The 27463-nt window shown below is 36.4% G+C and overlaps 1 protein-coding gene across 2 annotated transcripts; it reads right to left on the reverse strand.

Annotated features, from left to right (window-relative positions):
• Positions 1-707: 707 nt before the first annotated feature.
• Positions 708-19273, reverse strand: Arp2 (Actin-related protein 2). 2 transcript variants are annotated; one of them, XM_088235491.1, is made up of 12 exons: positions 19105-19273; positions 18865-18975; positions 17301-17315; positions 13396-13467; positions 10798-10941; positions 9355-9457; positions 7762-7868; positions 6886-7035; positions 6321-6446; positions 5434-5586; positions 4445-4573; positions 708-3208 (listed from the first exon to the last, which is right to left on the reverse strand). In XM_088235491.1, the coding sequence occupies exons 1-12, from the start codon at positions 19150-19152 to the stop codon at positions 3167-3169; spliced, it is 1200 nt and encodes a 399-aa protein (XP_088091617.1). In that variant the 5' UTR covers positions 19153-19273; the 3' UTR covers positions 708-3166. The 2 variants fall into 2 exon arrangements, with proteins under 2 accessions (XP_088091617.1, XP_088091618.1); XM_088235492.1 differs by lacking the exon at positions 17301-17315.
• Positions 19274-27463: the final 8190 nt, after the last annotated feature.

Genomic DNA, 27463 nt, shown 5'->3' on the forward strand with positions numbered 1-27463 from the left:
ATAAAACTAGTAAATCTTCGATATCTTGATCATAGATGTCAAGTCCATCGCCAATAACATCATTATTGGTTTTTAAACCCGTGTAGAGCCTGACAACTTGGGAGGGATGAATTCAAATAATGATATCAAATCTTTTTTCTTTTCAACAGTTATTGTTTTTCCATCTGGATATCCAGTATATAGTAGGTCTTGGTCTTGGTTGACGAAAGAACTAGAGGGACGCCCTCGCACTTTTTTATTTTTAATCAACTTCTTCGAAACCTGAATCCTCTGAATAGTTATGTTTGTAAAACTCTTTTTTCGGTTCACTTTTCAAAAATTTGATCTAAGTTATTTTTAGCCAATCCACCTTGTCACCTTTCACTAATTTCTTTCTTCAGCAGCAGATCATGCAGAATCTTTATATTTAGGCTCGGAGACAAATACTTTTTTGAAGAATGCGATCTAGAGTAGTGTGATTCGTACGCTGGAATTTTCTCAATAAAGTTCATTACAAATGATTCATCTGTGGAAGTAGTTTTATTGTGAGGTTCGTGTCTGCCTCTTTCATCCGGTAAGGCTACATTTTCTTCAATATTTCGTTTTAGAGTGAGTGTTATTTTACCATCGCTGATGTCAATAGTGTTCTCATCATCACCGTTTTCATCCGGGAGGCGGTAGACTCTAGTTTTGTTCCTGCGAGATAAAGCTTGATTGGTATATTTTCATTTGACGGTTTTGTACTAACTTTACCCACTATAAAAGCATTTTTTAATGACCAATCCAAAGAGTAATACTTATCAAATATTTTTCTTTGTTGCTCGATTGAGATTGTAGTGCTGCACTTTAATTTGCAATCGCTATTGCAGGCTCCTGTTGCAATACATTTCTTTGCTCTAATTATGTTCCCTCCTTTAGAAAAATGTTGCAGTCCTCGTAAAAAATTTTGCCTACGAATTTCTTTTTTCCATATCTTCATATTGGGTTATTTATTTCTTCCTCTGGGGTTTTCTGTTACCTCTTCAGATTGTTTGTGGAAGGAAGTTGTCACGGCTGCCGCATCCACAGTAGAATTATGCAAGTTTTCAATATCTAAACAAATAAAAATGCATTTAGATTCATACTAAAACCGTTAAAGCCAAATATGCCTAAGCAACATTCAAATAAAATCGATTTTTTTGGACATAAAAAAATAATTTTTGGAGAAAATAGTTATTGTGATCCATAAACACTTACCTTCCGATTCAAAATCAACTGCATCTGGCACATAATCCTTGTCTTCAACACTGCCATCACCAAAATCCGAGTGGAGCGATTCATCTGATATTTCAGCGGATGCCATTTTATTGTTTGATAGGCACATGTGGCATAGATTTTTTTAATGAAAAAATTGCTACGCCAAAAAAACGATAGATAGCAGTAGTAATACTGTTTAGAATTTTGAAGTGTAGGCACTTCTGGCTTATAAAGGAACACAATTTGACTCAAATTTTACCACTAACTCATTTAAAAAAAAATTGTTGTATAGGCTGGTTTGGCTCTTTGCCACTCATATATAACTCAGTATTAAAAAATGGGAATCAAGTTGTAGTAGAGAAGGATTCGAACCTTGGACTTCTGATATGCGAATCTGTGACACTAGCCACGGAACCATAGCCCAGTTCTGTGTAGTAATCAAAATATCCAATAATTAAGGCAAATCAAAATAACCAGTATTTCAACTCATGAATAGCCAATATTTAACTAATGAATAGTCAAAATAACAAGTATTTAACTAATGAATAGTCAAAACAACCAGTATATCAACTAATGAATAGTTAAAATAACCACTAACTATAATAAATCAATAGTCAAAATAACTAATAAAGACGAAATGGCCAGTCATTAAGGTCAATGATGTGTATTCAGTATAGGTGACATAGCTTTTGCTGTATAATCAATCAAATTACAACTGATTTTAACGCTGGCAATACCAAATTATAAGTGGCTTATTTTGTGATTGGTTACAACTGAGACACAATATTTTATTACAGTACTTGCTGCTATTTTTAATGTGTCACCTTAGGAATGCCAGTGCCCTCAATTGTTTTCTACTCTTTAAAAAAAAATGTGAATTGTAAGATGTTATAAATTAAAATATAAAAAACAAAATATTCAGAAAATAGAATCTGTCAGTGATACTGTAATACCGCATTGCCTCAATTATTACGAAAATGTTTTAACTGCATAAATTTGTTCTAGGGACTAAAAGCCATTATAAAGTCCTTAAAATATAGCTCGATTAGAATGACAGCTGTCAGAAAAAGTGACGACATAACTTTGTAGTAACGTCTAAGGAGTGATTTATATTGACACACAAAAAATCATTCGTATTTGGTGTGTTAATTTATTTTTTTAATACAATGCTTGACATCTAAATCTACATTAATATATAAAATCAGCTTTAAAACCTAATTATGAACGACGCTCTTAAAAGGTTACATCATTTTGCAAAAATGTTAGAGATGGGACAAATTGAAAAATGTAAATTAATCGAATAAAAAAATAAATATTTGATAATGTTCACGAAAAAAGTATAAATGTCTTATTTTTTGGTGAATAATTGTATTAAACGCACTATAATAGGCTTGTTTTTGCGTTTTTATATCAATTTTCGGAAACAGAGTTTCATGTTTGATTGAAAAAACTGATGAAATCGATTTGATCGGTACATGATCAGTGATCAATAATTTCAAAAATCATTATTGGCATTAGTTTGGCAGCTGTCATTTTAATGAAGCTAAATTTTAAGGACTATAGTTTTCAATTATTGATATTTTGACTCCAAATAATGATAATTGTTCTATGGCAGTATCACCGACAACCATCTACTTTTGCTTTTTTACTCCTTCATTGACTAACGTGCGTATCTTGTTCTCGTAGATGTTCAGTTCAGTGCTGGATAAGCTCCGGCGTCACTGCGTAGATCTATCGTGACGGGTCCCCGTAAATTACATCTCGCCCTGCGAGCCCAGGCCCTTGAAGAGCCGGGCCACTGGGCGTATCTACCGCAGAACGGATTTGAGCAATCGGTGATCTGTTAGTGTGTTAGCGCCCGCGTGAGAGGAGACAAGTGCGCCCGAGGGTAGAGAACATTACGATATAGTTACGGTAGAAGAATTGCATTAGTAATAATGTAGAGAGGGAATTAGCTGGCGCGAGGTCCCAGTTTCTTCAAACAGTTGAATCCCTGAAACGAAAAAATTATATGTAACAATATTTTTGACCAAAACCGAAACATCAGTCAGTTACTCGTCATTTTTTAGTTTCTCTATAAAATATTTTATATGCAAAGGTAATTTAAGAGTCCTCCTAGCGAGGGGAACCTGTTCTAAGGACTGTACAGTAGGGTGTGTAATTTTTTTCAACTTTCGAATTCAGAAACGTAATATTTAATTTTAAAACGATGCTCATGTATGTTTTTATATATTAGAGGAATATTTTTTTTAATATATATTTTTTTTATATGGGAGTTGCTTTATTATTTACCTTGCTTATAATATACAAGGTTTATATATAAAAAGGTGGATTTTTCTGCAATTAAATTTCTTTAAATTTATCTAAACTGTTAGGATCAGGGGGGATATACTTATGTGGACCAATCGGGAACTTCTCAGCATTTGCTCACGTGGAGAGGAAACCACTTAAAACTCTTCAGGAGAAGCCGGCCTGTTGGCAGCAGTCAACAGGCCTGCCGTTCCACTAGATGAGTGTTCGTGTATTAGAGGAATATTGACAGTGATATTATTTCTTGCCCTTTTTATATATTTTTTTATTTATTAATTTCATTATACATACATTTGTTAAGGACAGAGACACAGTTTATAGCGACACAATCAGGAACGACCCATGTCTGTGAACTTGCTCCGACTCGCTAGAAAATCCGTGTTGAGTCGGGGCACTTGTAATGCATTCATAACCATACATTCACACACATATATACATATATATTCGCACATACACATTTATATTACATTTTATACATACATATACATATATATTAAGTTTATTCACATCATTGATACTTTATACATTATTACAGTTTACATTTATAAATACATATTAATCATTTACCAGTTAGTCCACATTTGATCGCAGAAATCCATTCCCGTTCGAGCAAACCAGTTACTCAAACCAGATTTGAATTTGCAATACCTTTTTGAATTTTAATAATTTGTTTAAGATGTGTAGCCGCAGCGGATCCCCATTATCATCATCATTTCACTATCTGTACAGAGTGGTGATAAAAATGATTCGCCTCTAAGATTTCAAAGAAGCTATCCTCTCCGATTGCGCCTCAACCCGGCAACAGACTTCCTCTTCGGCGAGTGACATAGCTTACTATAAAATGGGAATCGAGTTATGATAGAGCTGATCCTACGGGGTTCCATATGACCCTCTCCGTCTCTGTTGAAATATGGCTCACCTTCTCGTTGTACTCCGCCTTGGAGATCCAGAAGGTGTCGCGGTCCTTCATCACCTCGGCCAGAACTGCTCCGCCGATGAACACCATGTCCTTCCGCATCGGGGGATCCTCTATACGAATCTTGAATTTCTGGGACACAACAATAAGAACGACTGTATTAAAAAATATATATATTTACAAAAAGGAGCCAATATTAAAATCAAGGAAATTTAGTTTGAATAAAATTGTCACAAAAAAAAGATATAATAACATCTGCGCCTACCAACAAAAAAAAAACAAAATTAATAACTCAAGTTAGCAATACGAGAAAACTAATATAATCATAAATCAGTTCTTAATTAGACTTAATAAAAATCGAACCAGGGGTGGTATTCTGAATGTAAAAGCGTTTGTAGAAATCACATTTTAAACACGTATTTACGTACTAAATACACACTAACAGAAAGATCTCTTTGCGCGCAATTCCGTTCAGAATACCAGCCGGGGTACCGCAATTTTACAGAACTATGGTCCCAAGCCACATTGGTGGTTGGTCCAATCAAACACGCGCTTAAAAAACCTGATACCGTATTTTGCGGACGATAAGACGCATCGGACCATGAGACGCGCCCCAAAATTTATCAATCAATCATTAGAAAAAAAATGTTTTGGACGATAATACTATTTTAAGAGCAAGAAAGTGCAGTGCATCTTACGGTCAGAAAAATATAAAAACTGAAATATGAATGAATTCTAGTGAGGAGTTGAGCTACTAAATGAAAGAACACATATGTAATATTATTGTTGCGGCGTGGCAATACATTTTTCCTGCCTTTTTTTTAGTTATTAACCGCCATTGTGAGGCTAAGTGTCAAACTTTCTCAGCCACCTGTTCTCACAACGAGCTTTTCCGTTTTCCTGGTGGTTCCTTCTCATCCATGGACGGACGCTCACGACGTCCACCCGGAGAAGAACATTCTGTTCAAAATAATATACGCGAATTCACTCACAGCTAGCTTGTCCGTGTCGTTCTTCAGCACTCGCTCCAAATACAGCTGTTTGATTTCCCTCTCGAGGCGCGAGGGCAGGCCCGGGTACATCGTGGAGCCTCCGGACAGGACGATATGTTTGTACAGCTCGTTGCGTATGTCGATATCGGCCGCCTGCAATGGTAACACAAAAAAATCTTAATATATCGATCTAGAACAACTCCTTTACGCTACAATTAAAGCGCCCGCCCCTTTCCTAAAACTGTTTTTAAAGACTAGTGACTCACTATCAATTTGAAAAAAAAACTATTTTAGCAAAAATTTTATATTTCTTCATGATCAAACCAAAAAAAAAACAGAAGTTATAAAAAGTGGGGGTATTGGTTGAGCCGATACTTTGTTTTAATTTATTTTAGCCAGAAGAATCATATGTAAGTAGATACTGGCTAATTTTGGTTTTGTGAGGTTCCCACGCCTGACGGGACATTGTTGGTTTGGCTACACTGCTTGTCCCCCCCGCTCTTCGCTTCGCTCGCACGCATTTCGAATTGCTGAAAAGTATTTTCGCTATTCCGTTGAAGTTATTATAACTTCGCCTATAATCGCACAACGTCGTAAACATTTATCATCAATCCATCGCCGTTCACACCATTCGCTGTCTCCAGACGAAATTGTGTGCCTGCAGCATTCCTGGATCACCAATTTCCCTGACAGCGCGAGCTGATCGCCGACAAGGAAGAGGACTCAACACCAGGTTAGTCAGATTTTCTCTGGTCTGAGTACATTTCTAATAGATTGTTGGCTGCATCCACTAGCTCATATTGTCACGATGACGAATGTTTTAACTTTTTTCACACTCCTAAACTAGCGCACAATATATACCTTAAAAGGTAAGACCTGTATATTACCTGTATTGTGTTGAAGACCATCTCCGCAATACCCTGACCTTCCACGTTGATGAGGTGAGGTTGGAACAGGATCTCAGGAGCCTCGAACCGCTCACCGCCCACTTTGATCACTCTCCCATCTGGCAACTGGAATTAACAAAAGATATACACGGGGTATTATCCTCGGCTCTACCCGACCGAGTTTCTCCGGGGTATGCTCGACTGCAACAGTTTAGAGACTAGAAGGAATGTGTATTTGACTGCACATTTTCATCCAGTGTTGCGCGGTACGTCGATAATCCCGAGATTATGATGTGCATGAAAAGATATTGATTGCAACAGAGATGGGACATCACTTGCGTTCGGCAGTGGACAGAAATGGCCATGTGACGATGATAATGGTGAAATAAATATCTGATCTCCAGACAGCCTTCGTACTGCTGAATGCGGGGCTCTTTTTTAAAGCTGCCGTTTATTGCTTGCATCTCCTCCCTCGACGCCTCTTCTACCTATCCGATAAAAAATAATAGCCAGATTCACGGTCTCGAGTATAGTGGAAAACATAGATTTAATAATGTAGATTTACCACATAGGGCTCCACAAGCACGGTGGTCTCGAGCGCCAGCTTCTGTTCCTGCTCGATGTTGTACCCGATGTAGCAGAGCTTCTCCTTCATCATGCGCACCGTCTCGAAGTCGGCCGAGTGGTTGAAGGCGTATCCTCGCAACAGGAGCAACTTAAATCATAAAGAAAACCCAAACCCATCAGAGATGAAATGGGTATGTGGGAAGTATCCAGGAGCCGGCTTAGTTTTATTATCCAGTCAAAATACCTAATATTCATTAAACTGCGAAAATTTTACAAAATCAATGCAACTATATTGATTTATTGATATTGTATAAAGTTCTTAACTTCAAGTATTCGTTTGTTGGTGCCAGACTGAGGTATAAAGGCATCACTAGGCCGCAGTTCAGACGTATCATCACAGATCTAAATTCACGTAATCGATTACGTGTTCAACTTTTCATTCAATTCAACTTTATTGTACGGTCCACTAAACAGCCTTATAATTGAAGGAGATCCCAGCCTGGCTGTCTAATAGTCTCAAGTGCTAACTTCAAAAGAGCCTGAAGTAATGTGGAGGGCGACACCAACAGCCGTGAGGTTGACAGGTCGAACTCCGCTTGGGCCGGCAACGCATAGTCCGCTGCAACGTCAGCTCGGACAAGATATCAAACGTCGTGCATCGGAAGAACTCATTACATTTCATCTTGGCATTTCGTGTCACCCGGCCACCAGCTCTCCGCTATTGTAAATTCCTCCTGTACGAAAGAATAAGACGTAACTCGTGTGTAACTACTTAATAAATAACTTCAATTGTAATCCATCTTTCTCATTTAACCTCAAATCAACTCACGCGTCCCATCCTATAGTAACAAAAATATTGACAGTTACGTCTTACCTTGATGAGATACCTGGTTATGTCCCGGCCGGCTACGTCCATTCTCCGAGTGAGGTGAGGCAGGGAGAACTCTTCGTATACGGGACAGATGTGTGTCACTCCGTCTCCTATTAATATAAATCAACAGATTTTCACACTGTTTCCTCCCAGACATACGTAGCAAGGGCGAATTGTCCAATTAAGTGATTGTGGGCAGCTTGCCATTGTATTTGACTAACGATAATAATATTTTATAGTTTATTGTAAATTCAATAAAATAATTGTTATTTATTATAAATTACAGTTATCGTAAATATCTTCCCCCAAAAATAAATATAAACCAGCGCCCAGCCTAACGAAGAAACTAGCAGATTACTTCAGCTTATTTCTTCATACAAAAATGTTTGCTGTATTTCAATTCTTAAAACTCAGTTGCTGTTATTTCCTCCTTAAGTAAGCTTGTGGAAAACAGATATACTTTGAAGATTCTCTACTTGGTAAAGAGTATTTCGTATAAATAGTAATTACAGTGCAACCCCGAAATAACATCCCCGCAATTTGCATTTTCCCGCGATTTACATAAACATCGGAGAAATTTGCAATCCGCACTGAAAACGGACAGCTTGAGAGTCTGAAGTCAGTTTCTATCATTATACCAACTTTTTTATAGAATTTTGTAATTTTAAATACAGTTTAGTGTGTTTTGCGAACATTTATCGCCGCCATTTTCGTGTTTTTGACAACTCAAGAGTCTGAAGTTAGTCTCTGATCATTATACTAACTTGTTGGTCGGAAAAAATTGCAATCCCCACTGAAAACTGACAGCACAAGAGTCTGAAGTTAGTCTCTATCATATTATACCAATTTGTTGGTAAGTTAAATCGATAATTGAAATTATTGCCGCCATCTTCGTGTTTTTGTTGTAATTTAAAAAATGGTTTCTTGTGTTTTAAAAACATTTATTATTTATGAATACGATATAAAAAAAATTGAATGGATTTTTTACATTAACCTCCATTTATATTATTTTTGTCAGTCCCTTAAAAAACGTAATTTAGAAAATAATTATTATTATTAACTTCGCGAAATGTAGCTATATTTAATAGTATTTTAATACTGGTATAAAAGTATATTGAAAAATACCACAAAGAGATTCATTAGATATATTTCCAATATGATTGAAATGTCAACACTCAGCACTGGCCGATTCCTTTTCCACATCTGTGGACATCACCGAACGCCTCCAGGAGGTCTTAACACTAGCCAACACTCTCGCCTCCTCCCGTGTCAATCCCGCGTCACTAGGTTCCGCCGAAGAAAGCTGAAAGATCGTCATCGACGGTCTTTCAAGACGGCGGAAGCCCGCAGGTTTGAAGAGGCAACATTGGTTAAGGTTCTCCCGTGGACATGCGAAGCGGGTGTCCAAGCCTGGTTCACCGCTGTACCCTCAAAACACTTCCTATAGGAGGCTGCTGCGTCAATGTTAGTTAAGAAATAAACTATATAATTAGTTAGATATTATTTTGTGCAGAAATATCAAACCAATTTCTTCATTGACTATGCTATACAGTAAATGTGGCTTTAATAAAAATGTAAAAACAACAGTTAGGTTACCTGAGTCCACCACGACCCCAGACAGCAGGCCTTGTGCGTAAAGGGTGAGAACGGCTTGTATGGCTACGTATGCTCCGTCGAACCCGTACTTCTCAAACATCGTCTGTGAAAATTTATTAAGTAATTCATTAAGAAAAATTTAATTAAAGGAATAACCCGCTAAGCCTCTATTTTGAGGCTTGTCAGCGGGTGGGATGGAAGAGATATGGAAGGAGGTAATGAAAAATACACCACAACGCCCAGACCAATTGAGAAAAAATCTTTCATGGATTTTTTCTTGCAACTGGCGGGAATCGAACTTGCGACGCCAGTTTCACAGTTAGCCGTCTAACCAAGTGCGCCATAGCACATGTCTAAAAAAATAATTTAGAGATAAATTTATTATTGTAATAATAATACTTTATCGGGATTAATTTTTGTATGTTGTCAAAAAATTAAAATGAGAGATAAATACTAAAAATAATTGTTAATATTAAAGTGAACACCGCAGATCGCACACATGCAACAAAGGGTAATAAGTAAAAAAAAAGGTCAACGCTTCATTTGAAATACTGAATTCAAGTATTAGACTTTTCGATTTGAAAGTTTATTTGACTATCCGTTATCACAGTTTAAGCCTACGGTGATTAAATTACCGGGATAGCAATTCTCGCGCAGATAAAGTTTGTACTGCTGGAAGGAATCATAGAAAGAACTGGGCATTTTTGGATTATTTGTGTGCGACAGATAGGACTGCAAAGCCTCTGACTGAAAGAATAATTATATTGATGATCTTTGCAGTCTGGGAAAACTACTAAAAAAACTAACTATAGTCCTTAAAATATAGCTCGATTCAAATGACAGCTGCCAAACTAGTGATGGGAAATTACTGATCACTGATCATGTACCGATCAAATTGATTTTATCAGTTTTTTGTGCAATCATGAAACTCTGTTTCCGAAAATTGCTTATTATAGTGTGTTTAAGACAATTATTTACTAAAAAATAAGACATTAAATAGTTTTTTTCATGAACAGCAACAAATGAATATTTTTTTATTTGATCGATTTACATTCATCAATTTGTCCCATCTCTAACATTTTTGCAAAATGGTGTAACCTTGTAAGAACGTCGTTAATAATTTAGTTTGGTTAAGTTTTAAAGCTGATTTGATATAATTATGTTGATTTATATGTCAAGCATTGTATTAAAAAAATAAATTAACATGCCAGATATGAATGATTTTTCGTGTGTCAATATAAATCACTGCTTAGACGTCACTACAAAGTTATGTTGTCACTTTTGCTGACAACTGTCATTCTAATCAAGCTATATTTTAAGGACTGTAAGCTTTTGTTCTATGTAATAGAGCTTATGGGCTTCTCTAGAGAATTATTACTCTGAGGTTTTGACACACCTAAAATTATTAATTTTAAAACGTATTGAAAGCATAGTGGAAGATACCTCGATCATCTTCATTCTGTTCTTGGTTGGGTTCATGGGCGGCTCGGTTAGCAAGATCTTGGTCTGCGAAGGATCCACGTCCATCTTACTGGGACCGAATGTGTAATCCCATACGTGACACATATCCTCCCAGTTGCGCACCACCTGAATATACAAACATATTATTGGTTGAGTCCACACAATCATTCTTAATGTTAACAATAAATATGCAGAACTGTTGGTTTTCCTAATAAAATAAAATATAAACTGATCCATGGGCAGATGCAGTAACCTCACTGGGGTTACCCGTGCCGAGGACACTTAACAATATACTCGTACTTTAAAAAAAATATTTTTACATCTGAGAATAAACAAAGAAGACTAACTTAGTAAACAGCAGTATCTTCGGGTGTACCACAGGGTGCTCACCTTGCTTCTTTGCTATTCAATCTGTTCATCGATGATATAAAAAATGCTTTCCTTACTTCATCGATTTGGCTGTTTGCTGATGACACTAAAATTCTCAAACAGATTGATGCCCTTCCGATTGTTCACTATTACAATCTGACTTATTGTCTTTTAGCGCCTGGTGCTCATCCAATAATCTACATCTCAACTTAAGTAAGTGCAAGGTTATGAGATTTTTTCGTCTGGGAAATCCAATCATATACGACTACTCACTGAACGATGAAATATTATCATCTGTGTCTAGAATACGAGATTTGGGTATTATACTTGACACTAAACTTTCTTTTACGATCCTTAAAACTTCTTGTTTTCTATAATATTCTAATAATATTGTCCTTATGAAATGCATTGAACGGTTTCGGAGCTATGAAAAATGGGTGTCTTTGCCCGAGTCTGGATTTACAATAAGGGATTTCAAGTAAACTATTCAATCTTCGACTAGATAAACTAAAATTTTTAGGAAATAAAATGTTGGCACATAAAAACATAGTTTAGACATTGATGGCTGTTACGTACTGAATTTACGTTTTCTATACTGGCAACTCATATAAGATTGTAAAGATCCTATTCCTTCCCGAATCCTTCCCATTTCAAAACTCTTGTGCTTCTACCGTCCTGTGAGCAAGTCACATGTGAAAAGTTGCTTCTCTGATAAATCTTTATCATATCCTGCGTCAGCATATTAGTACAAATATAAACAGCTAAATTATACAGTTCATCATCATCTACACGATATCGGTATCCGTGCTGCAGCAATAGTGAAGTGCTCCATATAAGAAACAACCGGAAGAACTTTAAAAGTGAGTAACAATAAAATCCCGCTGTTATCAGAGCTCAATGCCTGAGAGGCATTGAACTTACCAAACATTCCTTTTTGGTCCTATTCGAGACGGATTAATATAAATTCTTTCCTAAAATTCATTCTCGATTCCTATTTAGTCTTATATATTTTATTTATTTATACTTTTACATTGTTTGTATTCTTTTTTTATACAAAATAATGTTCCCTCACTGGGGTGTCCCGTGCCGAGGGAAACATTTTACAAAATGTGAAACATGCCTAAGATTAGCTATTTAACAAAGTTAACAAAATAAAAACAATAAAAAAAACGTAATTAATCCAATTAACCTAATTATAATTAACGTTATCGACAAAATCAAGAAAGGAGCTCTGCGCTGGTTTGGACACATAGAACGAATGGACAGCGAGAGTACGGCTAAGAATATTTACAATGCGAATGTTGATGGATGCAGAAATAGAGGAAGACCGAGAAAGACATGGCATGACCAAATCCAACAAATACTTAAAGATGGACATGTCAAAATCGGAATAATCGGCGCGCGTGCATGAGAAGATGTATGAATGTAGAGGAAGCGAGATCTGTATGCAAAGATAGAGTGTTCTGGCGTTCTATCCTCTCTGCCTACCCTTACGGAGAAACGGCGTGATGGTTTGTTTGTTTGTATAATAAACAATAAAAAACAAAAAAAATCATAAACAGTGCATACATTTTACATATTTGGCTTGATCCACTCATCGATCCGTGCGCAACCCACCTCCACTATCCATTTCTTGATAGCAATTTTATATTGTGAGAACTTACTAATTGTCCTTATGGATAATGGAAGTAGATTGTACACTTTAACCGAGTAGTAGGTCAATCCTCTTTGACCGAAGGTTGTATTTATTATTTTATTTTTTTGCAGCATCAGGGTGGAGTATCTAGTAACTCTTGTATTTGTAACGGAAGGTAGGGAATAATGTTTACGTGCGTATAGTAACAAAGTTTTCACATAAAGTTGTTTAATAGATTTGACATTAAGATTTTCAAATATACCGAGGGAGCTAGTTCTGATTGGGACTCTTGAGATAATTTTTATTAAAGCTTTTTGTGCAATTATTATTTGCTTGATCAGTGTGTCATTTGCACATCCCCATCCAGCTATCCCATATTCCAAAACTGATTGAGTTATTTTTGCCAGTATAGAAAATATGAATAAATATGAGTTGCCAGTATGGAAAATTTAAATACAGTACGTAACAATGGAACTAGTTTTCTCGTAGCTTCAAAAGTTCAGCATCCTGAAATAATTGGTTGGAGGGAAAGGTTTGTTTTTTATGACGTATAATTTAATAAATAATATAATTACCCCATTTTCCATTGGATAGTTGACTTCTAACATAGATCGCAGTTTGGAGGCCTCGTCCCCAACCATTAGGTCCTGGTTAGCAAAAAATTTAAAAGTTAACAATATTAACATATTACAACAGAGATGAAGAACATTTAAGAGAAGGTAATATAGAAGTCTAGGCATCTACAGGGCTTATGACCTGTCAATGGCTGGTCTAAGTGGCCACTTTACACACTGTGTAACATTCACCATTCTGCCTATATTTGAACATCTATATTCCTTCGATTCTTCCATCTGTTGATGTTTGTGAAGTTAAAGAGCTGAAACCTTTATTTATGCTTATGTTAATATAAACAGCTCCCCGGGGAGTTGAATCCAGTCCTTGTCTACAAAAATTTGGACAAACTCAAAATATTGTAGAACAAATTTCTAAGTGGAAACCTAATTAATTAATTAGCACCTGATGGTGGAAAACCACATGCTGTGTATCTCGATCATGTGTTACGGGAAAGCAAGATGATCAGTCTTACGCTTCAGGTTCTAATCCAGAGACAGTTAAATACAGTGAGAAACCACCTTATAGTAAAATATTTCATGTTGACTCTCCCAGAAATCGAACCCAGGACCTCGAGCATGGTAGGCGAACACGCCAAACATTACCCTAGGAGGCGAACATCACACACAGTCTAATCCACTACCTTAATAGACCAAAAATTGGTTTCATCGCTTTCGCGACAATGTCAGACTGGTATGGTTTTAAGGAATTCTCGACTATTTTTAGTACGTTATAAAATTTTGATTTATGGGTTTTGTCGAATGTTACTACTAGATTTATTGTTTAATGAGACAGAGAAATTTTGATAATACTGAATTTTTAATGAGAGTATTTTTAATCAGACAAACAGCTAAAAGGATTTACAATGCAAATTTTGATGGATGTAGAAAACAAGAAAGACATGGCATGACCTAATCCAACAAATACTCGAAGATGAACATATCAAATGTTGGAATAATCCGCGGACATGCATGCGCAGACGTATTACTGTGGAGGAAGCGAGGTCTGTATGCAAAGACAGAGCGGTGTGGCATTCTATCCTCTCTGCCTACTACGGCGTGATGGTTTGTATGCAAATATGAAAAAGGGAAATTTGGGTTCCAAAACAGTTTGGCATATCAATTATAATTTAGTAATTTTGCAAAAAATCAATACGCAGTTATGTATATTATTTTGCATGAAAACTCACAGTTAGTGCTTCAAATATTAATTTTATTGCATAGAATTTTTGCTGTCTTGTTATTCAACTTACCTGCAATAGCTCGGAGGGTTTGTCCTTTTTAGGAGCATGCAAAATAAGCCATTTTTTTAATTAACAGCACAGAGGGGAGACAAAGAGACGTTTACGAGGGTCGGTGATATGCTCCACTCCTGACGCATTTCAAAGTGGTCGGGTAATGTATTTGTACCTTGCTTTTCGATGTAGTCCAGGAGGGATTGTACGCACTTCTTCGGGCAACACTCCGACATTTCTATAGTTTCCCGGTAGAACATTTGAGGACCTTAGTACCAAACTGGGATAGTAGCCATTTTCATAATTTTTTTGTAGACTTTATCCTATAATAGGAATCGTTCCACCCAATATTAGGAGAAACGTAGCAGCGGACACAGAGAGACACAAACAGATCCATGACTCCAGACCCCACCTTTACGACCATCGAATGGCTCCTCCGAGACTGGGATCGAAAAGGAGTTTCCTCAAAGTCACAACTGACTCGGAGACCTCTGCAGAAAAACGCAGAGAGGGTCTGTGGAGAGAGGAACTCGGCGATAGGCTCTGGATAATGCCATCTGAAAGCACAAACACCGCCCGCAGTTTGGACTTCCCTACGTGGAAAGTTCTCAATAGACTAAGGGTAGGGGTGTCTAGGTGCAAATACAACCAACGGAGGTGGGGTTTTCTGGAGAGAGATGACATGAACTGCGATTGTGGAGAGGTGCAGGATGATCCTCATCTGCCGCGGTGTCCACAAATGCAGTTAACTTGTGATGATAGTGATTTGAGGATGATATCTGTCGCTGCACACTGGAGTGGCAAGGTCTGAAGTCTGGACCCGATAAGTAAGTGAGTAGAGATGATTTTCTGTTTCTGATATACAAGAAACTAATATAAAATATATTTTTATACCTTCATTAAAAAACGGATAGAAATGCATTTTGTGCACTTCAAATATCTAAGATAATTATTATTCAAATAAAAAAACACATTTTTAAAAGGCCTTCGTCTGTTTTTTAAATAAAAACATGTAGTTGTCCGTTTTTAACACCGATGAAACTGCAAGTGTCCATTTTTAAAACAATGTTTACTACGGTCAAGATCTCGGAGCAATAATTCTCCAGAGGAGCCCTTAACTTAAGCTCTATTGCATAAATCAAAAGCGTTCCAAATTTTTGATTTGGTTTTAGTTTGTTTTTTACAAGAACAAACGTGTAATGGATGGTTTCGGTTTGCGCTTGCAATTCTCAACGCGAGTGCCTACGGCCCATTGTATTGCTGTAATCTGTAGCTAAGTTCATGGTCATAGAATGGTTTTTCTCAATATAGGCGACTCAATTAGGTTATTACTCTAAGGTCAAGATTCAGAAAACAATGCTAAAGGGAGTTCTTGTTCAGTGTATAGAAATACATTTTTATTTTAAATTTTTACTAGTACCTAACACTCTCTAAACTCTAAAAATGACAACGACACTCCTGAGAGTGGTTGATTCTCTGTCAAAAGATGACAAAATAACGGCCGCCATGACACTTAGGGCTTATAATAAAGTAGACTCTTTTAACCTACTCTCCAAAATTAATCTTAATGTCCCCTTTCGCGTGACAAGAAATAAGTATTTATTCCATCTGCCAGTCTGTAGCACTAACTATGCACAACACTCTTTCCTCTATCGTTCTTGCTCTAACTATAATGCTTTTTATTCATCTATTGATATATTTTACATGACCCTTAATTTATTTTTAAATAAATTAAGACTCACTATTTCTGGCTGCAATACGATCCCACATTCTATTTAATGATGCTCACACTTACACACACTTACTCTGATACAAATACACATAAACACACCCTTTTGTTGTAACACAATTTAATAATATGTATGATTCTTATTTAGAAACTTCGCTGGTCTGTCTTTAAACCATATATTAAAAAAATGTTATTATATCATTGTCGACTGTTTGTTTCTTTGAAATAAATAAATAATGTATGGAATGTCTATTTTTGTGAGTCTTTTTCTTCTTCTTATCAGCTCGTTTCTCTCCACTGCTGGATATAGGCCTCTGTTTCATCCATGGCCCACGATTTCGACGATATCATCAGTCCATTTCCTCTGTAGTCTCCCTACTTTCCTTCTATTTTCGCAGGGTCTCCGATTGAGTATTCTGGGAGTCCACCTATCAACTTCTCTCGCCACATGACCCGCACTCTTTCTGCGATATCGGTCACCTTTGTACGGTATCTTTAGGAGACCCCGAAATTTGTCTTTCCATGGAGTGCGCTTATTTTGCAAACACTTCTGGCAGTGAGCGACATGGTTTCGAGACTGTATGTTGTCACAGGCAGAACACTCAGGCCTTCAGATTGTTTGGGATTTCCTTATTTCTGAAATCGTGTTTCAGCTTTCCAAGAGCAGCCCGATTTGTCTAGGCGAGATACCATTATACGATGTTCGATTTTAATGGTTGCCATATACCTATTAAACCCACGCCCCTCAGCGTTTGTATGGCAGCCCAGGTCAGGGATGGAGCGTATCAATCAACCCTCGTACAAGAATCAACTTAGTACAAAGAGAAAATTTTTTTTGAGAAAACATGTTATGTAAAATGGTGCAGTGAACTCTAACAAAACAGTACAGATACAAATATACTTACGCCGATACACAATTCCTGCAATACATAAAAAAGTATAATTATTAATTTAAAAACACAAAATATATAGATATATATTGATACTTTTTTTTCTATTTGCCGTAGGGCTGAAGTTTCTCATTGTAAAATAAATAATCAATTATATTTATTCATTTAGTTATTTACGAACAATTCTTGATGAGTTAGTTAGATATACAAAAATTTTAAAACAATAATAATACATGGGTATAAAAAGATAAATAAAAATAACAAAAATATATATACGATGGTTGTGTAAAAAATAAGGTTCTCAATTTTTTTTCAGGTTTAAGGCATTTTTTATTTGAACTGAAAAATAAATCATTGGAAAGCTTAATTTCTTAACTATTTTTCAACATAATCACCAGATTTTTTAACGCATTTTTGTTGACGACTAATCCACTTTTGGAATCCAGCTTTGAAGAAGTCCGCCGCCAGTCCGTGGAGGAATTTGGTGATTATAGTAATATTTTATTTATTTTTTACGTGTGGAATGATGCGGAGTGGCTATTTCAATGTGCGCTTTTTTTCTTCTTTTTTTGACATTGTATTTAGTAATGTATAGAAAACTATAATTGGCCCATAATATTGGTTTATTTGTAAATATATATTTTTTTGTTGTAATGGCTGTTGTTTTCTTTTAATAAATAAAATAAAAATAATTAGTTAATCGTTACTATAGAACACCATAAAATATTTATAAAAATATGACTTGAATTCACGGAGACTCGAGTTAAAAATGTCGATTTAACCCATTGCAACACAAAGCTGGCGAATCGCCGGCCATGGTCAATTTGTCACTGACCCCCAAAGCCGGCGATTCGCCGGTTTGTCTTTGAAGTGATTTTTTTTACATTAAACCTGGATGACAATAACTTCATTCATAAAAATGACATAAATAAGTATATTTCGGTTACTGATTTCATAATAAAATGTAATAATAACAATTTATTTCACATTATTAATTACAAAATATTAATTTAGTCTTAATGTTACTGCAATAAAAAAATGTGTTTTGATTAAACAGTGTGTTGTATGAACAAATATGTCATATTTATTAGTGGCGAATTCCATTCATTTCCTAGTCTGGTTATACGCGGTATAGGTGAGTGACAAAGATAGTTGGTTTGAGAAGGGTGACAATAATATAGACTATTTTGTCTAGTTCTATGTGTTGGTAAATTAATATTTATTAAATCCAGGAGTTCGCAACAATAGAATTTAGAATTAATGATTTTATATAAAAATATTAGGTCAGTTTTTGTCCTGCGTTCCTCAAGAGTAGGTATATTTTAAAAAATTAACAAAGACATGTAGTCAATTTGTTCTTTAGTATAATATTTACTTTACAACGAGATACCTACTCAGTGATATCTGTCAAATAATGACTCACAGGAGATAAGGAATTATGCCTTCAAATTACTATTTATAATAAAATTAACAGTGAAAATCAATGAACGATATGTCTGGCGTCGGAAGATCTCCGCGTTGGTATAATATTATACATATTTCAAATGGAATAGAAGATTTTTCGTATAAGTTCACTTACTTGTATGTCAATGTCTCCTATTTTGTTCTCCGCCCTGATTATCGGCCTCCCAACCATGGAAGGGAAAATGTGAGCGGGAAAGTTGCTCCCTGCATATCCGCATTTCACGAACTGTAAAGAAACAGCGAGATTTGTAAAAAAAAATCGTAAAATCAACGCGAGCATAACCACAAACTCAACGCGATTCGCCCCGGAGATTTACAAGAAAATAAAGAATTCAGCTTAGAGTATATCGCTCACCCCCGTGCCGTTATCACAAACGATGACTTTTCTTCCCTGGCTGTCCATTTTCTGTATTTTAACTAACTTTTCAAGTAAAATTCATGTGAAACTTGTCCCTAAGTGACATATCCCGACATCAACAATCTGAGATGACAAATTCAAGCCGGGCTCATGTTGGATGTACGCTCTTCCGTGACGCTAAAATGACTCTTATTTAAATAACGTTAAGACATATTTTGACGCAGCAAAGTATTTGACACACCTACAGTATTGAACAATTTTAGTTCAACATTTTACCGCTAGATGAATTCACTAGCGCACTTTTGCGCAAATGTCAAATATCGGCAAAATTGAAATCAGATTTGGCAGATTTTAAATTTAAAATATCAAATAATACTTGTTGTGAAAATACAATAAGCGATATTTAAAAAATTGATCTGAATTTCATTAAGCTATAAGTAATATTTATTCCGCATTTTCTAACGGATGTAAATGTACAAATTTACGATAACCAAGTAATCGGATGCCGCCAAATTTGAATAGAGTTTTGCAACAAAACAATTTTGTTTTGATTTTATTTTACAAAATCATTAGGTGTTTGCAATGGTGTAATTAAATAAACACTTTATAAGTAGTGCGTAATCGACGGCATTTTAATTTGTGGGTGTTTCCGTGTCTTATTTTCTAAAGGACTTTCGTCATGATATAACAAAAAATAAAATAAAATTATGTACTACATAATAATTGTTATAGTATAAAAATGTACGATAGGTGAACAAAATTTAAGATCCAAAGCTGAGACAAGCATTATTGATAAAATAAACTAGGTTAAATAAATATTTAAGAATGGGAGCAAAAATGGGTGAAATTGTCTTTTGTATCCTAATGATGCCGTGCTTCTTGCTAGCAACGAAGAAGACCTGCAATTCTTGGTAACAAAAGTCTACCATGTATACAAGCAAAGCGATTTGCTGTTGAATGCTGATAAACCGAAAGTAATGGTTTTTGAAAGGGATGAAAGTATAATTAAACGTGAAATTAGTGTGAACGGAGATATACTGAATCAAGTAGAATAATTTAGAGGATAGAACGCCACATCACTCTATCTTTCCATACAGATTTCGCTTCCTCTACATTTACACATTTTCTCAAGCACGCACGCCGATTATTCCGACTTTTGACATATCCATCTTCAAGCATTTGTTGGATTTGATCATGCCATGTCTTTCTCGGTTTTCCTCTATTTCTGCATCCATCAACATTCGCATTGTGAATATTTTTGGCCGTTATTTCGCTGTCCATTCGCTCTAAATGTCCAAATCAGCGTAGAGCTCCTTTCTTGATTTTGTCGATAGTGCTTATCTCAGCCTTACATAATGTACGGATCTCAACATTTGTGCATCTATCGTACATAGTTTTACCACACATTCGCATTTCGATTTCGAGAGATCGCATTTCAACAGCATTCAGCCTACTTTCATCCCTGTTTTACCATAAGTCCATACTTCGCTCCCATAAATCAGGGTCAGGGACGGGACTCCATTGTGAACAGCTAATTTTGCCTCTTGCGACAAACATTAATTTGCCAAGGTTGATTGCCAAGGCTCATCTCAACATCTTGCTCAGTCGTTCCATTCCTAGTAAACATACTTCCCAGATGTACAAATTCCTCTACCTGTTTTAGTGTAACCCCATTCACAGTGATTTCACATTTAGTCATACTTTCATTTCTTTCAAAAACCATCACATTCGATTTATCGACATTCATCGGCAAATCGCTTCCCTCGCATACATCGTAGACCTTTGTTACCCAGAGCTGCAGTTCCTCTTTGTTGTTAGCAAGAAGCACGGCTTTATCTCTCTTGTAATATACATTTGACAAGCTTGACAGTTTTAAACTTGTCGGGGATCGAACGCGAGACTTTTTACATACGCTGTATACTAGACAGAGAGGCGTACAAATCGCATTAATGGATAATGGTAATTTTTAAATCCACGATAGCAATCAGGAAAGTGGATTAGAACATTAAATCGGTGGTCGGTATGTTGTAGGTAGGCGTCTACCCACAAAATATTGCGTTATGTTTCAGATATAGTATATCGACTGAGGTTATCTACAATTTCGATATGATGGGCTTGGCTAAACAGGAAATTGCAAACTAATTTCATCGAAATCTGACGTTTCCATTCTTTCATTTACGAACATATTAGTAAATAATATTTCCTAGAACTTTTTGGCATAAAACAATTTAAAAAAATCATGATGCCAATAGCTGTTCATTGACTGTCAACTTAAATGGACTAATCACCTTGAAGTAATTATTTATATACTGAGATATTAAATCTATTTGCATATAATTAAGAATAGTCCAGAAGGAGCGTAGAATCATATTTGAATACATTGGACTGTGTCCAAAAATGCCCCCACTATGCCCCACTTTCGCAGCGCGCATTCGTGGTGTCGCCACGTAATGTTGCACGATGGGAAAAAATATAATCAAAACACAAATGTAAGGTAAAACAAAGCAATCTGTTAATTTGTCTAAAATTTTATTGTGCAAGCGGAAATATTGATTGACACAACAGAAAAACTCCCCACGGAGGAAATCCAGCTAGTCTGCAAGCATTTGGACATACTCAAACATTGTTGAATTAACTTAAACCTCGTTTATTTGAATATCTTTTCATCACAGTTTAAATTAACTACAGCCATGCAGGTACAATAAAGATTTCATTAAAAAAAGTCAATCGCTTCCATTACCCCATACATGCGGGTAATGAGAGCCCATTAAACGCTGACATAGGAAATGGGAGCCATAATTTTTACTTCTTCAACAAATAAAGCTCAACTTATTTAAAAGGCAAATCTTAGTTGTGAATTTTGATCTTCAACACCTTGTTTTAATTGATGTACGGTTGTGGCATTCGGCTTACAATGGACTCAATAGGCTCCCATTACCCGAGGACTACGACTACCATCTTTAAAGTAATAACACAAATATCTTATTCGACTTTCAATCACAATTTGACGAATGCCACTTGAACGTAGTTATGCAGAAAGCAGCCAGTCCACAATTTTTGAAAAATGAGATATTGATGTTATCGGGTGCAGTGAGGTCAATTCTAAATTCTGCTAAACACAGCCAGACCGTTTTTATATAAAAAATTGTTTTAATCACCTTCTGAAAATGGTGTCCATCACATAAACGGCATTTCTCAGCACCCATATCACTAGAAAATCTAAATGATTTTTAAAAATCATTAAAACTGGTCAGATTCATAATTAAATTCAATGGAGAATACCTTATTTAAAGTATTTTCCATCCCTGTTGTAATTTGTTAATCTTAATGACTCCCAAGGGGATGAAATCCAGTCTTTTGTCTACAAACGTTAGGACAAACTCAAAATATTGTTTAAAAAAAAAGTCGTTTTGTGTCCTCGGCACGGGTAACCCAGTTAAGTCAAATTCTTATATTATTAATTATTGTTTATGAAGTGTAAAAAAAAATTAAAAAATAAAGAAGCCAAGAACATGAGTATTCAAGAACTATATACGCTAATTTCGTGCACCATTTCAGTGCTCTATGCAACATCAGTGCTGATAGGAACATGATAATGAGTAATAAAAATATAAAAAAGCGAACGCCATCACGCAAATCAGATTCAATACATTTTCTTAAGCGAATTTTCTCATTGTGAATCCATTTGGCGTTATTACTGGCGCAGTGGGGGAGTGGAGGGCGATACGGGACGGAGCGCCCCATCGTGGCCGCCGCGCCAGTCAGCTGACCAGCCCAGTATTGACGGGAGATAGCCATCAGCGCATTAATGTTAATTACTGGCGGTGTTTCTGCCGAATCTCCCGTCTCGTCTAAAGTCCGGTATCGTGCTGTGATAAAGAGAGGCAGATGTATCAGTGGCGCCGTAAGGGGCGACAATAGCCGAAATATCATATATTAAGAATGTGCAGATTAAACCCCAATACAACATTTACAAATAATATAATCACTAGATCCTCAACACAAAGACAACTCAAACAAATACAAACTAACACCACTTTCAGACAAAAGGTTTTTGAGTATTACGCAATTAAAATCTAAAACAAGATGTATGCAAGACAAGCGATTTGCTTATGAATGTTGATAAATCGAAAGTGATGATTTTTGAAAGGGATGAAAGTATAACTAAATGTGAGATCAGTGTGAACGGAGACATTCTGAATCAGGTAGAAGAATTTGTGTATCTGGGAAGTATGTTTACTATTACTAGGGATGGAAAGACCGAGAAAGATATTGAAAGGAGGGTGAGTGCCGGAACAGGGTGAATGGTGCACTGAAATCTACTTCGACAAACAAATTTTTATCGCAGGAGGCTAAACTAGCCGTTCACAGTGGAGTTCTAGCTGGTGCCAACTCTAATGTATGGGAGCGAAGTATGGAATTGGAAAATAATGATGAAAATAGGTTAAATGCTGTCGAAATGCGATCCCTTTGGCGAATGTGTGATAAAACGATGTATGTCGAGATCCGTGAACTGTGCAAGGCTGAGACATGTATTATCGACAAAATAAAAGAAAGGGGTGCTGCGTTGGTTTGGGCATGGAGAGCGAATGTACAGCGAAAGAACGGCTAAAAGGATCTACGATGCGAATTTTGAGGGATGCGGAAAACGAGGAAGACCGAGAAAGACATGGCACGATCAAGTCCGATAAATACTTGAAGATGGACATGTCAAGAGTAGGACTAATCGGCGTGCGTGCATGAGAAGATGTATGAATGTAGGGGAAGCGAGGTCTGTGTGCAAAGATATAGTGATATCGCGTTCTATCCTCTCTGTCTACCCCTACGGGGAAACAACGTGATGGTTTGTTTGTTTGAAAGTCTATAACCTACTTCCACTGTCCATTAAAACAATAAGTAACGAGAAAATGTTCAAAAAGGCTATAAAAAAGTGGATAGTGGAGCTAGGTAGAAGTAAAATGGATTGTCTCATTCGTCCAAACCAATGTTGAATCAACTGCTCCACAAATATATAGATTATCAACAATATTTTGAGTTTGTCTAAATTTTAGAAGACATGGACAGGATTCAACTCTCCGGGGAGCTGTTAATATTAAAATAATACAATATAGATGAAGAACATTTAAGAGAAGGTAATATAGAAGTCTAGGCATCTACAGGGCTTATGACCTGTCATTGGCTGGTTTAAGTGGCCACTTTACACACTGTGTAACATTCACCATTCCGCCCATATTTGAACATCCATATTCCTTTAATTACTTTACCCGTTCATGTTTGTGAAGTTAAAGAGCTGAAACCTTTATTTATGCGGGTGAGATTCATCTAATTGAATTATTTCTATAAACGAAAATATTTTTTAATGTTTATACTTCTTACCACTTATTTAAACCAGCCAATGACAGATCATAAGCCCTGTGGATGCCTAGACTTCTATATTCCCGTCTTTAAAATGTTCTTCGTATCTGTTGTATAATCTTAATACGATATCGTACACGCTTTGTTTACATTTGAGACTGAGATCGCAAAACGTTTTTATTAATATGTTATAATTCATAACTGTAAAAATCATAATCTGGGTTTAATCTTGATTGACCCCAACAGAGCAGGCGTTTGTTGCCCCGTTTGACCGAGTTCAGGTGACTTTATGGCTAATCATTACCGGGCAGTTTAATTATTACTATAAACTTAAGTGACCCAGTCTCGCCTTTTCTTTGTTAAGGGTAAATAAAACCCCTCTGCAACAAGCGAGTAACAATGCTAACAAACCACCACGCCGCGCCGTTTCCCCGTAGGATGAAGCTGAGAGGATAAAACGCCACATGGCTCTGTCGTTATATTCAAACCTCCCTTCCTCTATATTCGTCATTCCATGTCCGCTCCCAAGTCAGGTTCAATTCAAAGCAGCAGTCAAATTTGAATTTTTAACTTAAAATTAAATATCTAAAAAGGCAATGCCTTAGTTTCTGAGCACTAAACTCTAAGCTTTTGTAATTGATCGCGCCACTTGCCTGTTGGCAGATGAACGCTCGCAATTGTCTGGTTCGCGGAATGTGTTATCTTTATGCTTTGCCACTGAACCCTAATGCAATAAATCCAGTTCCAACCTTGCACTGGGGTTCTGGTACCTTATTGTTTGGAACTTGTCTCGCGGCAGTCAGGACCTGATCAGATCCTGTGGTCATGAAGGGGGGTGTGGTTTCTTGATTATTCTCATTACACGATACAGAGGATTACATGAATTGTTAATCGCAAAAGTAACTGATTCGTGATCGCGATAAAAAGTGATAATTGTCTCAACACATGAACAAAGACAGTTCGGTTAAATTAACAATTGTTCTTTTGTTATATGCATTTGAATAATTTTGAATATGTTGGGCCGTAGATAAAAATGTGGTACCGACCCACAGTAAGAAACGCAACATCTCAACCAGGGCCCAGTAGGCAGCAAATAAATCCAACAAAGTAAATGTGGCGCAACCAGTAATCATACAAAAAAAGTAGTTCTTAATACGCTATTATTCGCCGAAATCAGCCTTCAAAGATACTTAGGTGGAAAAACCCTCAGTCATTTTCACCTTGTGTTTACTGTTTTTCGTGTCGCCATTTTATCTCTAACAGTTGTATCTTGTTAGTTTACACACTTTCTATCATAATTATCCTTAGGCATAACTTTTTGTATTTTTACAAAAGCTTAGAGTCTAGCGCAGTTTTTAAAATCACTTAGAAACTAAGGAATTGCCTTTTTAGATTTTTAAATTTAAGTTGATATATTGAGTTTTTGTTCCGCATTTTTGGTCAAAACTTTTGTAGCTTTCATTAATGTTACGAAACGGATTATTTTATGCGTAAAAGTAACTTTTTTTAAAAATGAGTTCAAAAAAATCCTGAAAAAACCTTCCAAAAATAAAATAAAAAATCAAAACCTATCCGGTCGGTTTTAAAAACCCATAAAAAATCGTAATTCGAAAACTACGCAAAATCGCGGAAAATACTTGTGTGATTCGGATACCCCTCAAGATGAGGCACCTATGTTTTGCCTTTGGACGGCACTTTTCCGGCCACTCTGTATATATAGACATATGCCCCCCGCGACAAACATTTATTTGCCGAGGTTGATTTAACCGCAACGTTCCCTCTGTTGCCAGCACTCACCCTCCTTTCAATATACTTCTCAATCGTTCCATCCCTAGTTAACATACTTCCCAGATTCACAAATTCCACTGCCTGTTTTAGTATAACGCCACTCACAGTGATTTCACATTTAGCCATACTTTCAAAAACCATCACATTCGATTTATCGACATTCGTAAACAACGAATGACTCGAACAAGTAGAAGAATTTGGGAATCTGGGAAGCATGTTTTCAAGAGATGGACGAGTAGAAAAAGATGTTGAAAGGAGCGTGAATGCGGGCAACTAAATAAACGGCGCACTAAGCGCAGTAATTATTAATAAAAATATGTCAATCGAAGCTAAACTGGCAGTGCACGACGAAGTTTTAGTCCCGACACTTATGTATGGAAGTAAAACATGGAACTGGCAGAGGAAGGATGAAAGCCGAGTGAACGCGGTCGAAATGTGATCTCTGTTGTAATATGTTAAATGTAATATTAACAGTTCCCCAGGGAGTTGAATCCAGTCCTTATCTACAAAAATTTAGACAAACTTAAAATATTGTTGATAAATCCACCTGGTCCATGAAGAAGTATAGAAATTGCCTAGTATGTAGGTGAAATAATTCAATTAGATGAATCTCACCCGCATAAGTAAAAGTTTTAGCTCTTTAACTTCACAAACATCAACAGATGACAGAATTGAAGGAATACAGATGTGTGCAAAAAAAAAAAAAAAAACAAATATGAGCGGAATGGTGAATGCTAAGCAGTATGTAAAATGGCCACTTAAATCAGCCAATGATAGGTCATAAGCCCTGTAGATGCCTAGACTTCTATATTACCTTCAATAAATTGTTTTGAAAAGTATAATTTATAAGATTAAGAAAGGGTCTCTAAGATTGTTTGGTCATGTAGAACGAATGGATGACGGAAGAATGATAAAACAGGTATATATGGCGAGAATGAACGGTAACGTTGCACGAGGACGACCAAGGAAGACGTGGCATGATCAGATAAACCAAAAACTTACGTTTGGTCATGTCAAAAACAGGCAGAACATGGAATGTGCAAAAAGCTAGAAATGCATACCGAGATAGAAGTGTGTGGCGGTCCATTCTCTCTGCCTAACCCCTACGGGGAAATGGCATAATTGGTAGTAGTAGCATAATCATGCCAATTCCCCGTAGAGGTAGGCAGAGAGAATGGACCGCCACACACGTCTATCCCGGTATACATTTCTA

The sequence above is a fragment of the Micrasema longulum genome, unplaced genomic scaffold, assembly GCF_059751315.1.
Source record: "Micrasema longulum isolate JH-2025_06_02 unplaced genomic scaffold, ASM5975131v1 h1tg001381l, whole genome shotgun sequence".
Classification (NCBI taxonomy): domain Eukaryota; kingdom Metazoa; phylum Arthropoda; class Insecta; order Trichoptera; family Brachycentridae; genus Micrasema; species Micrasema longulum.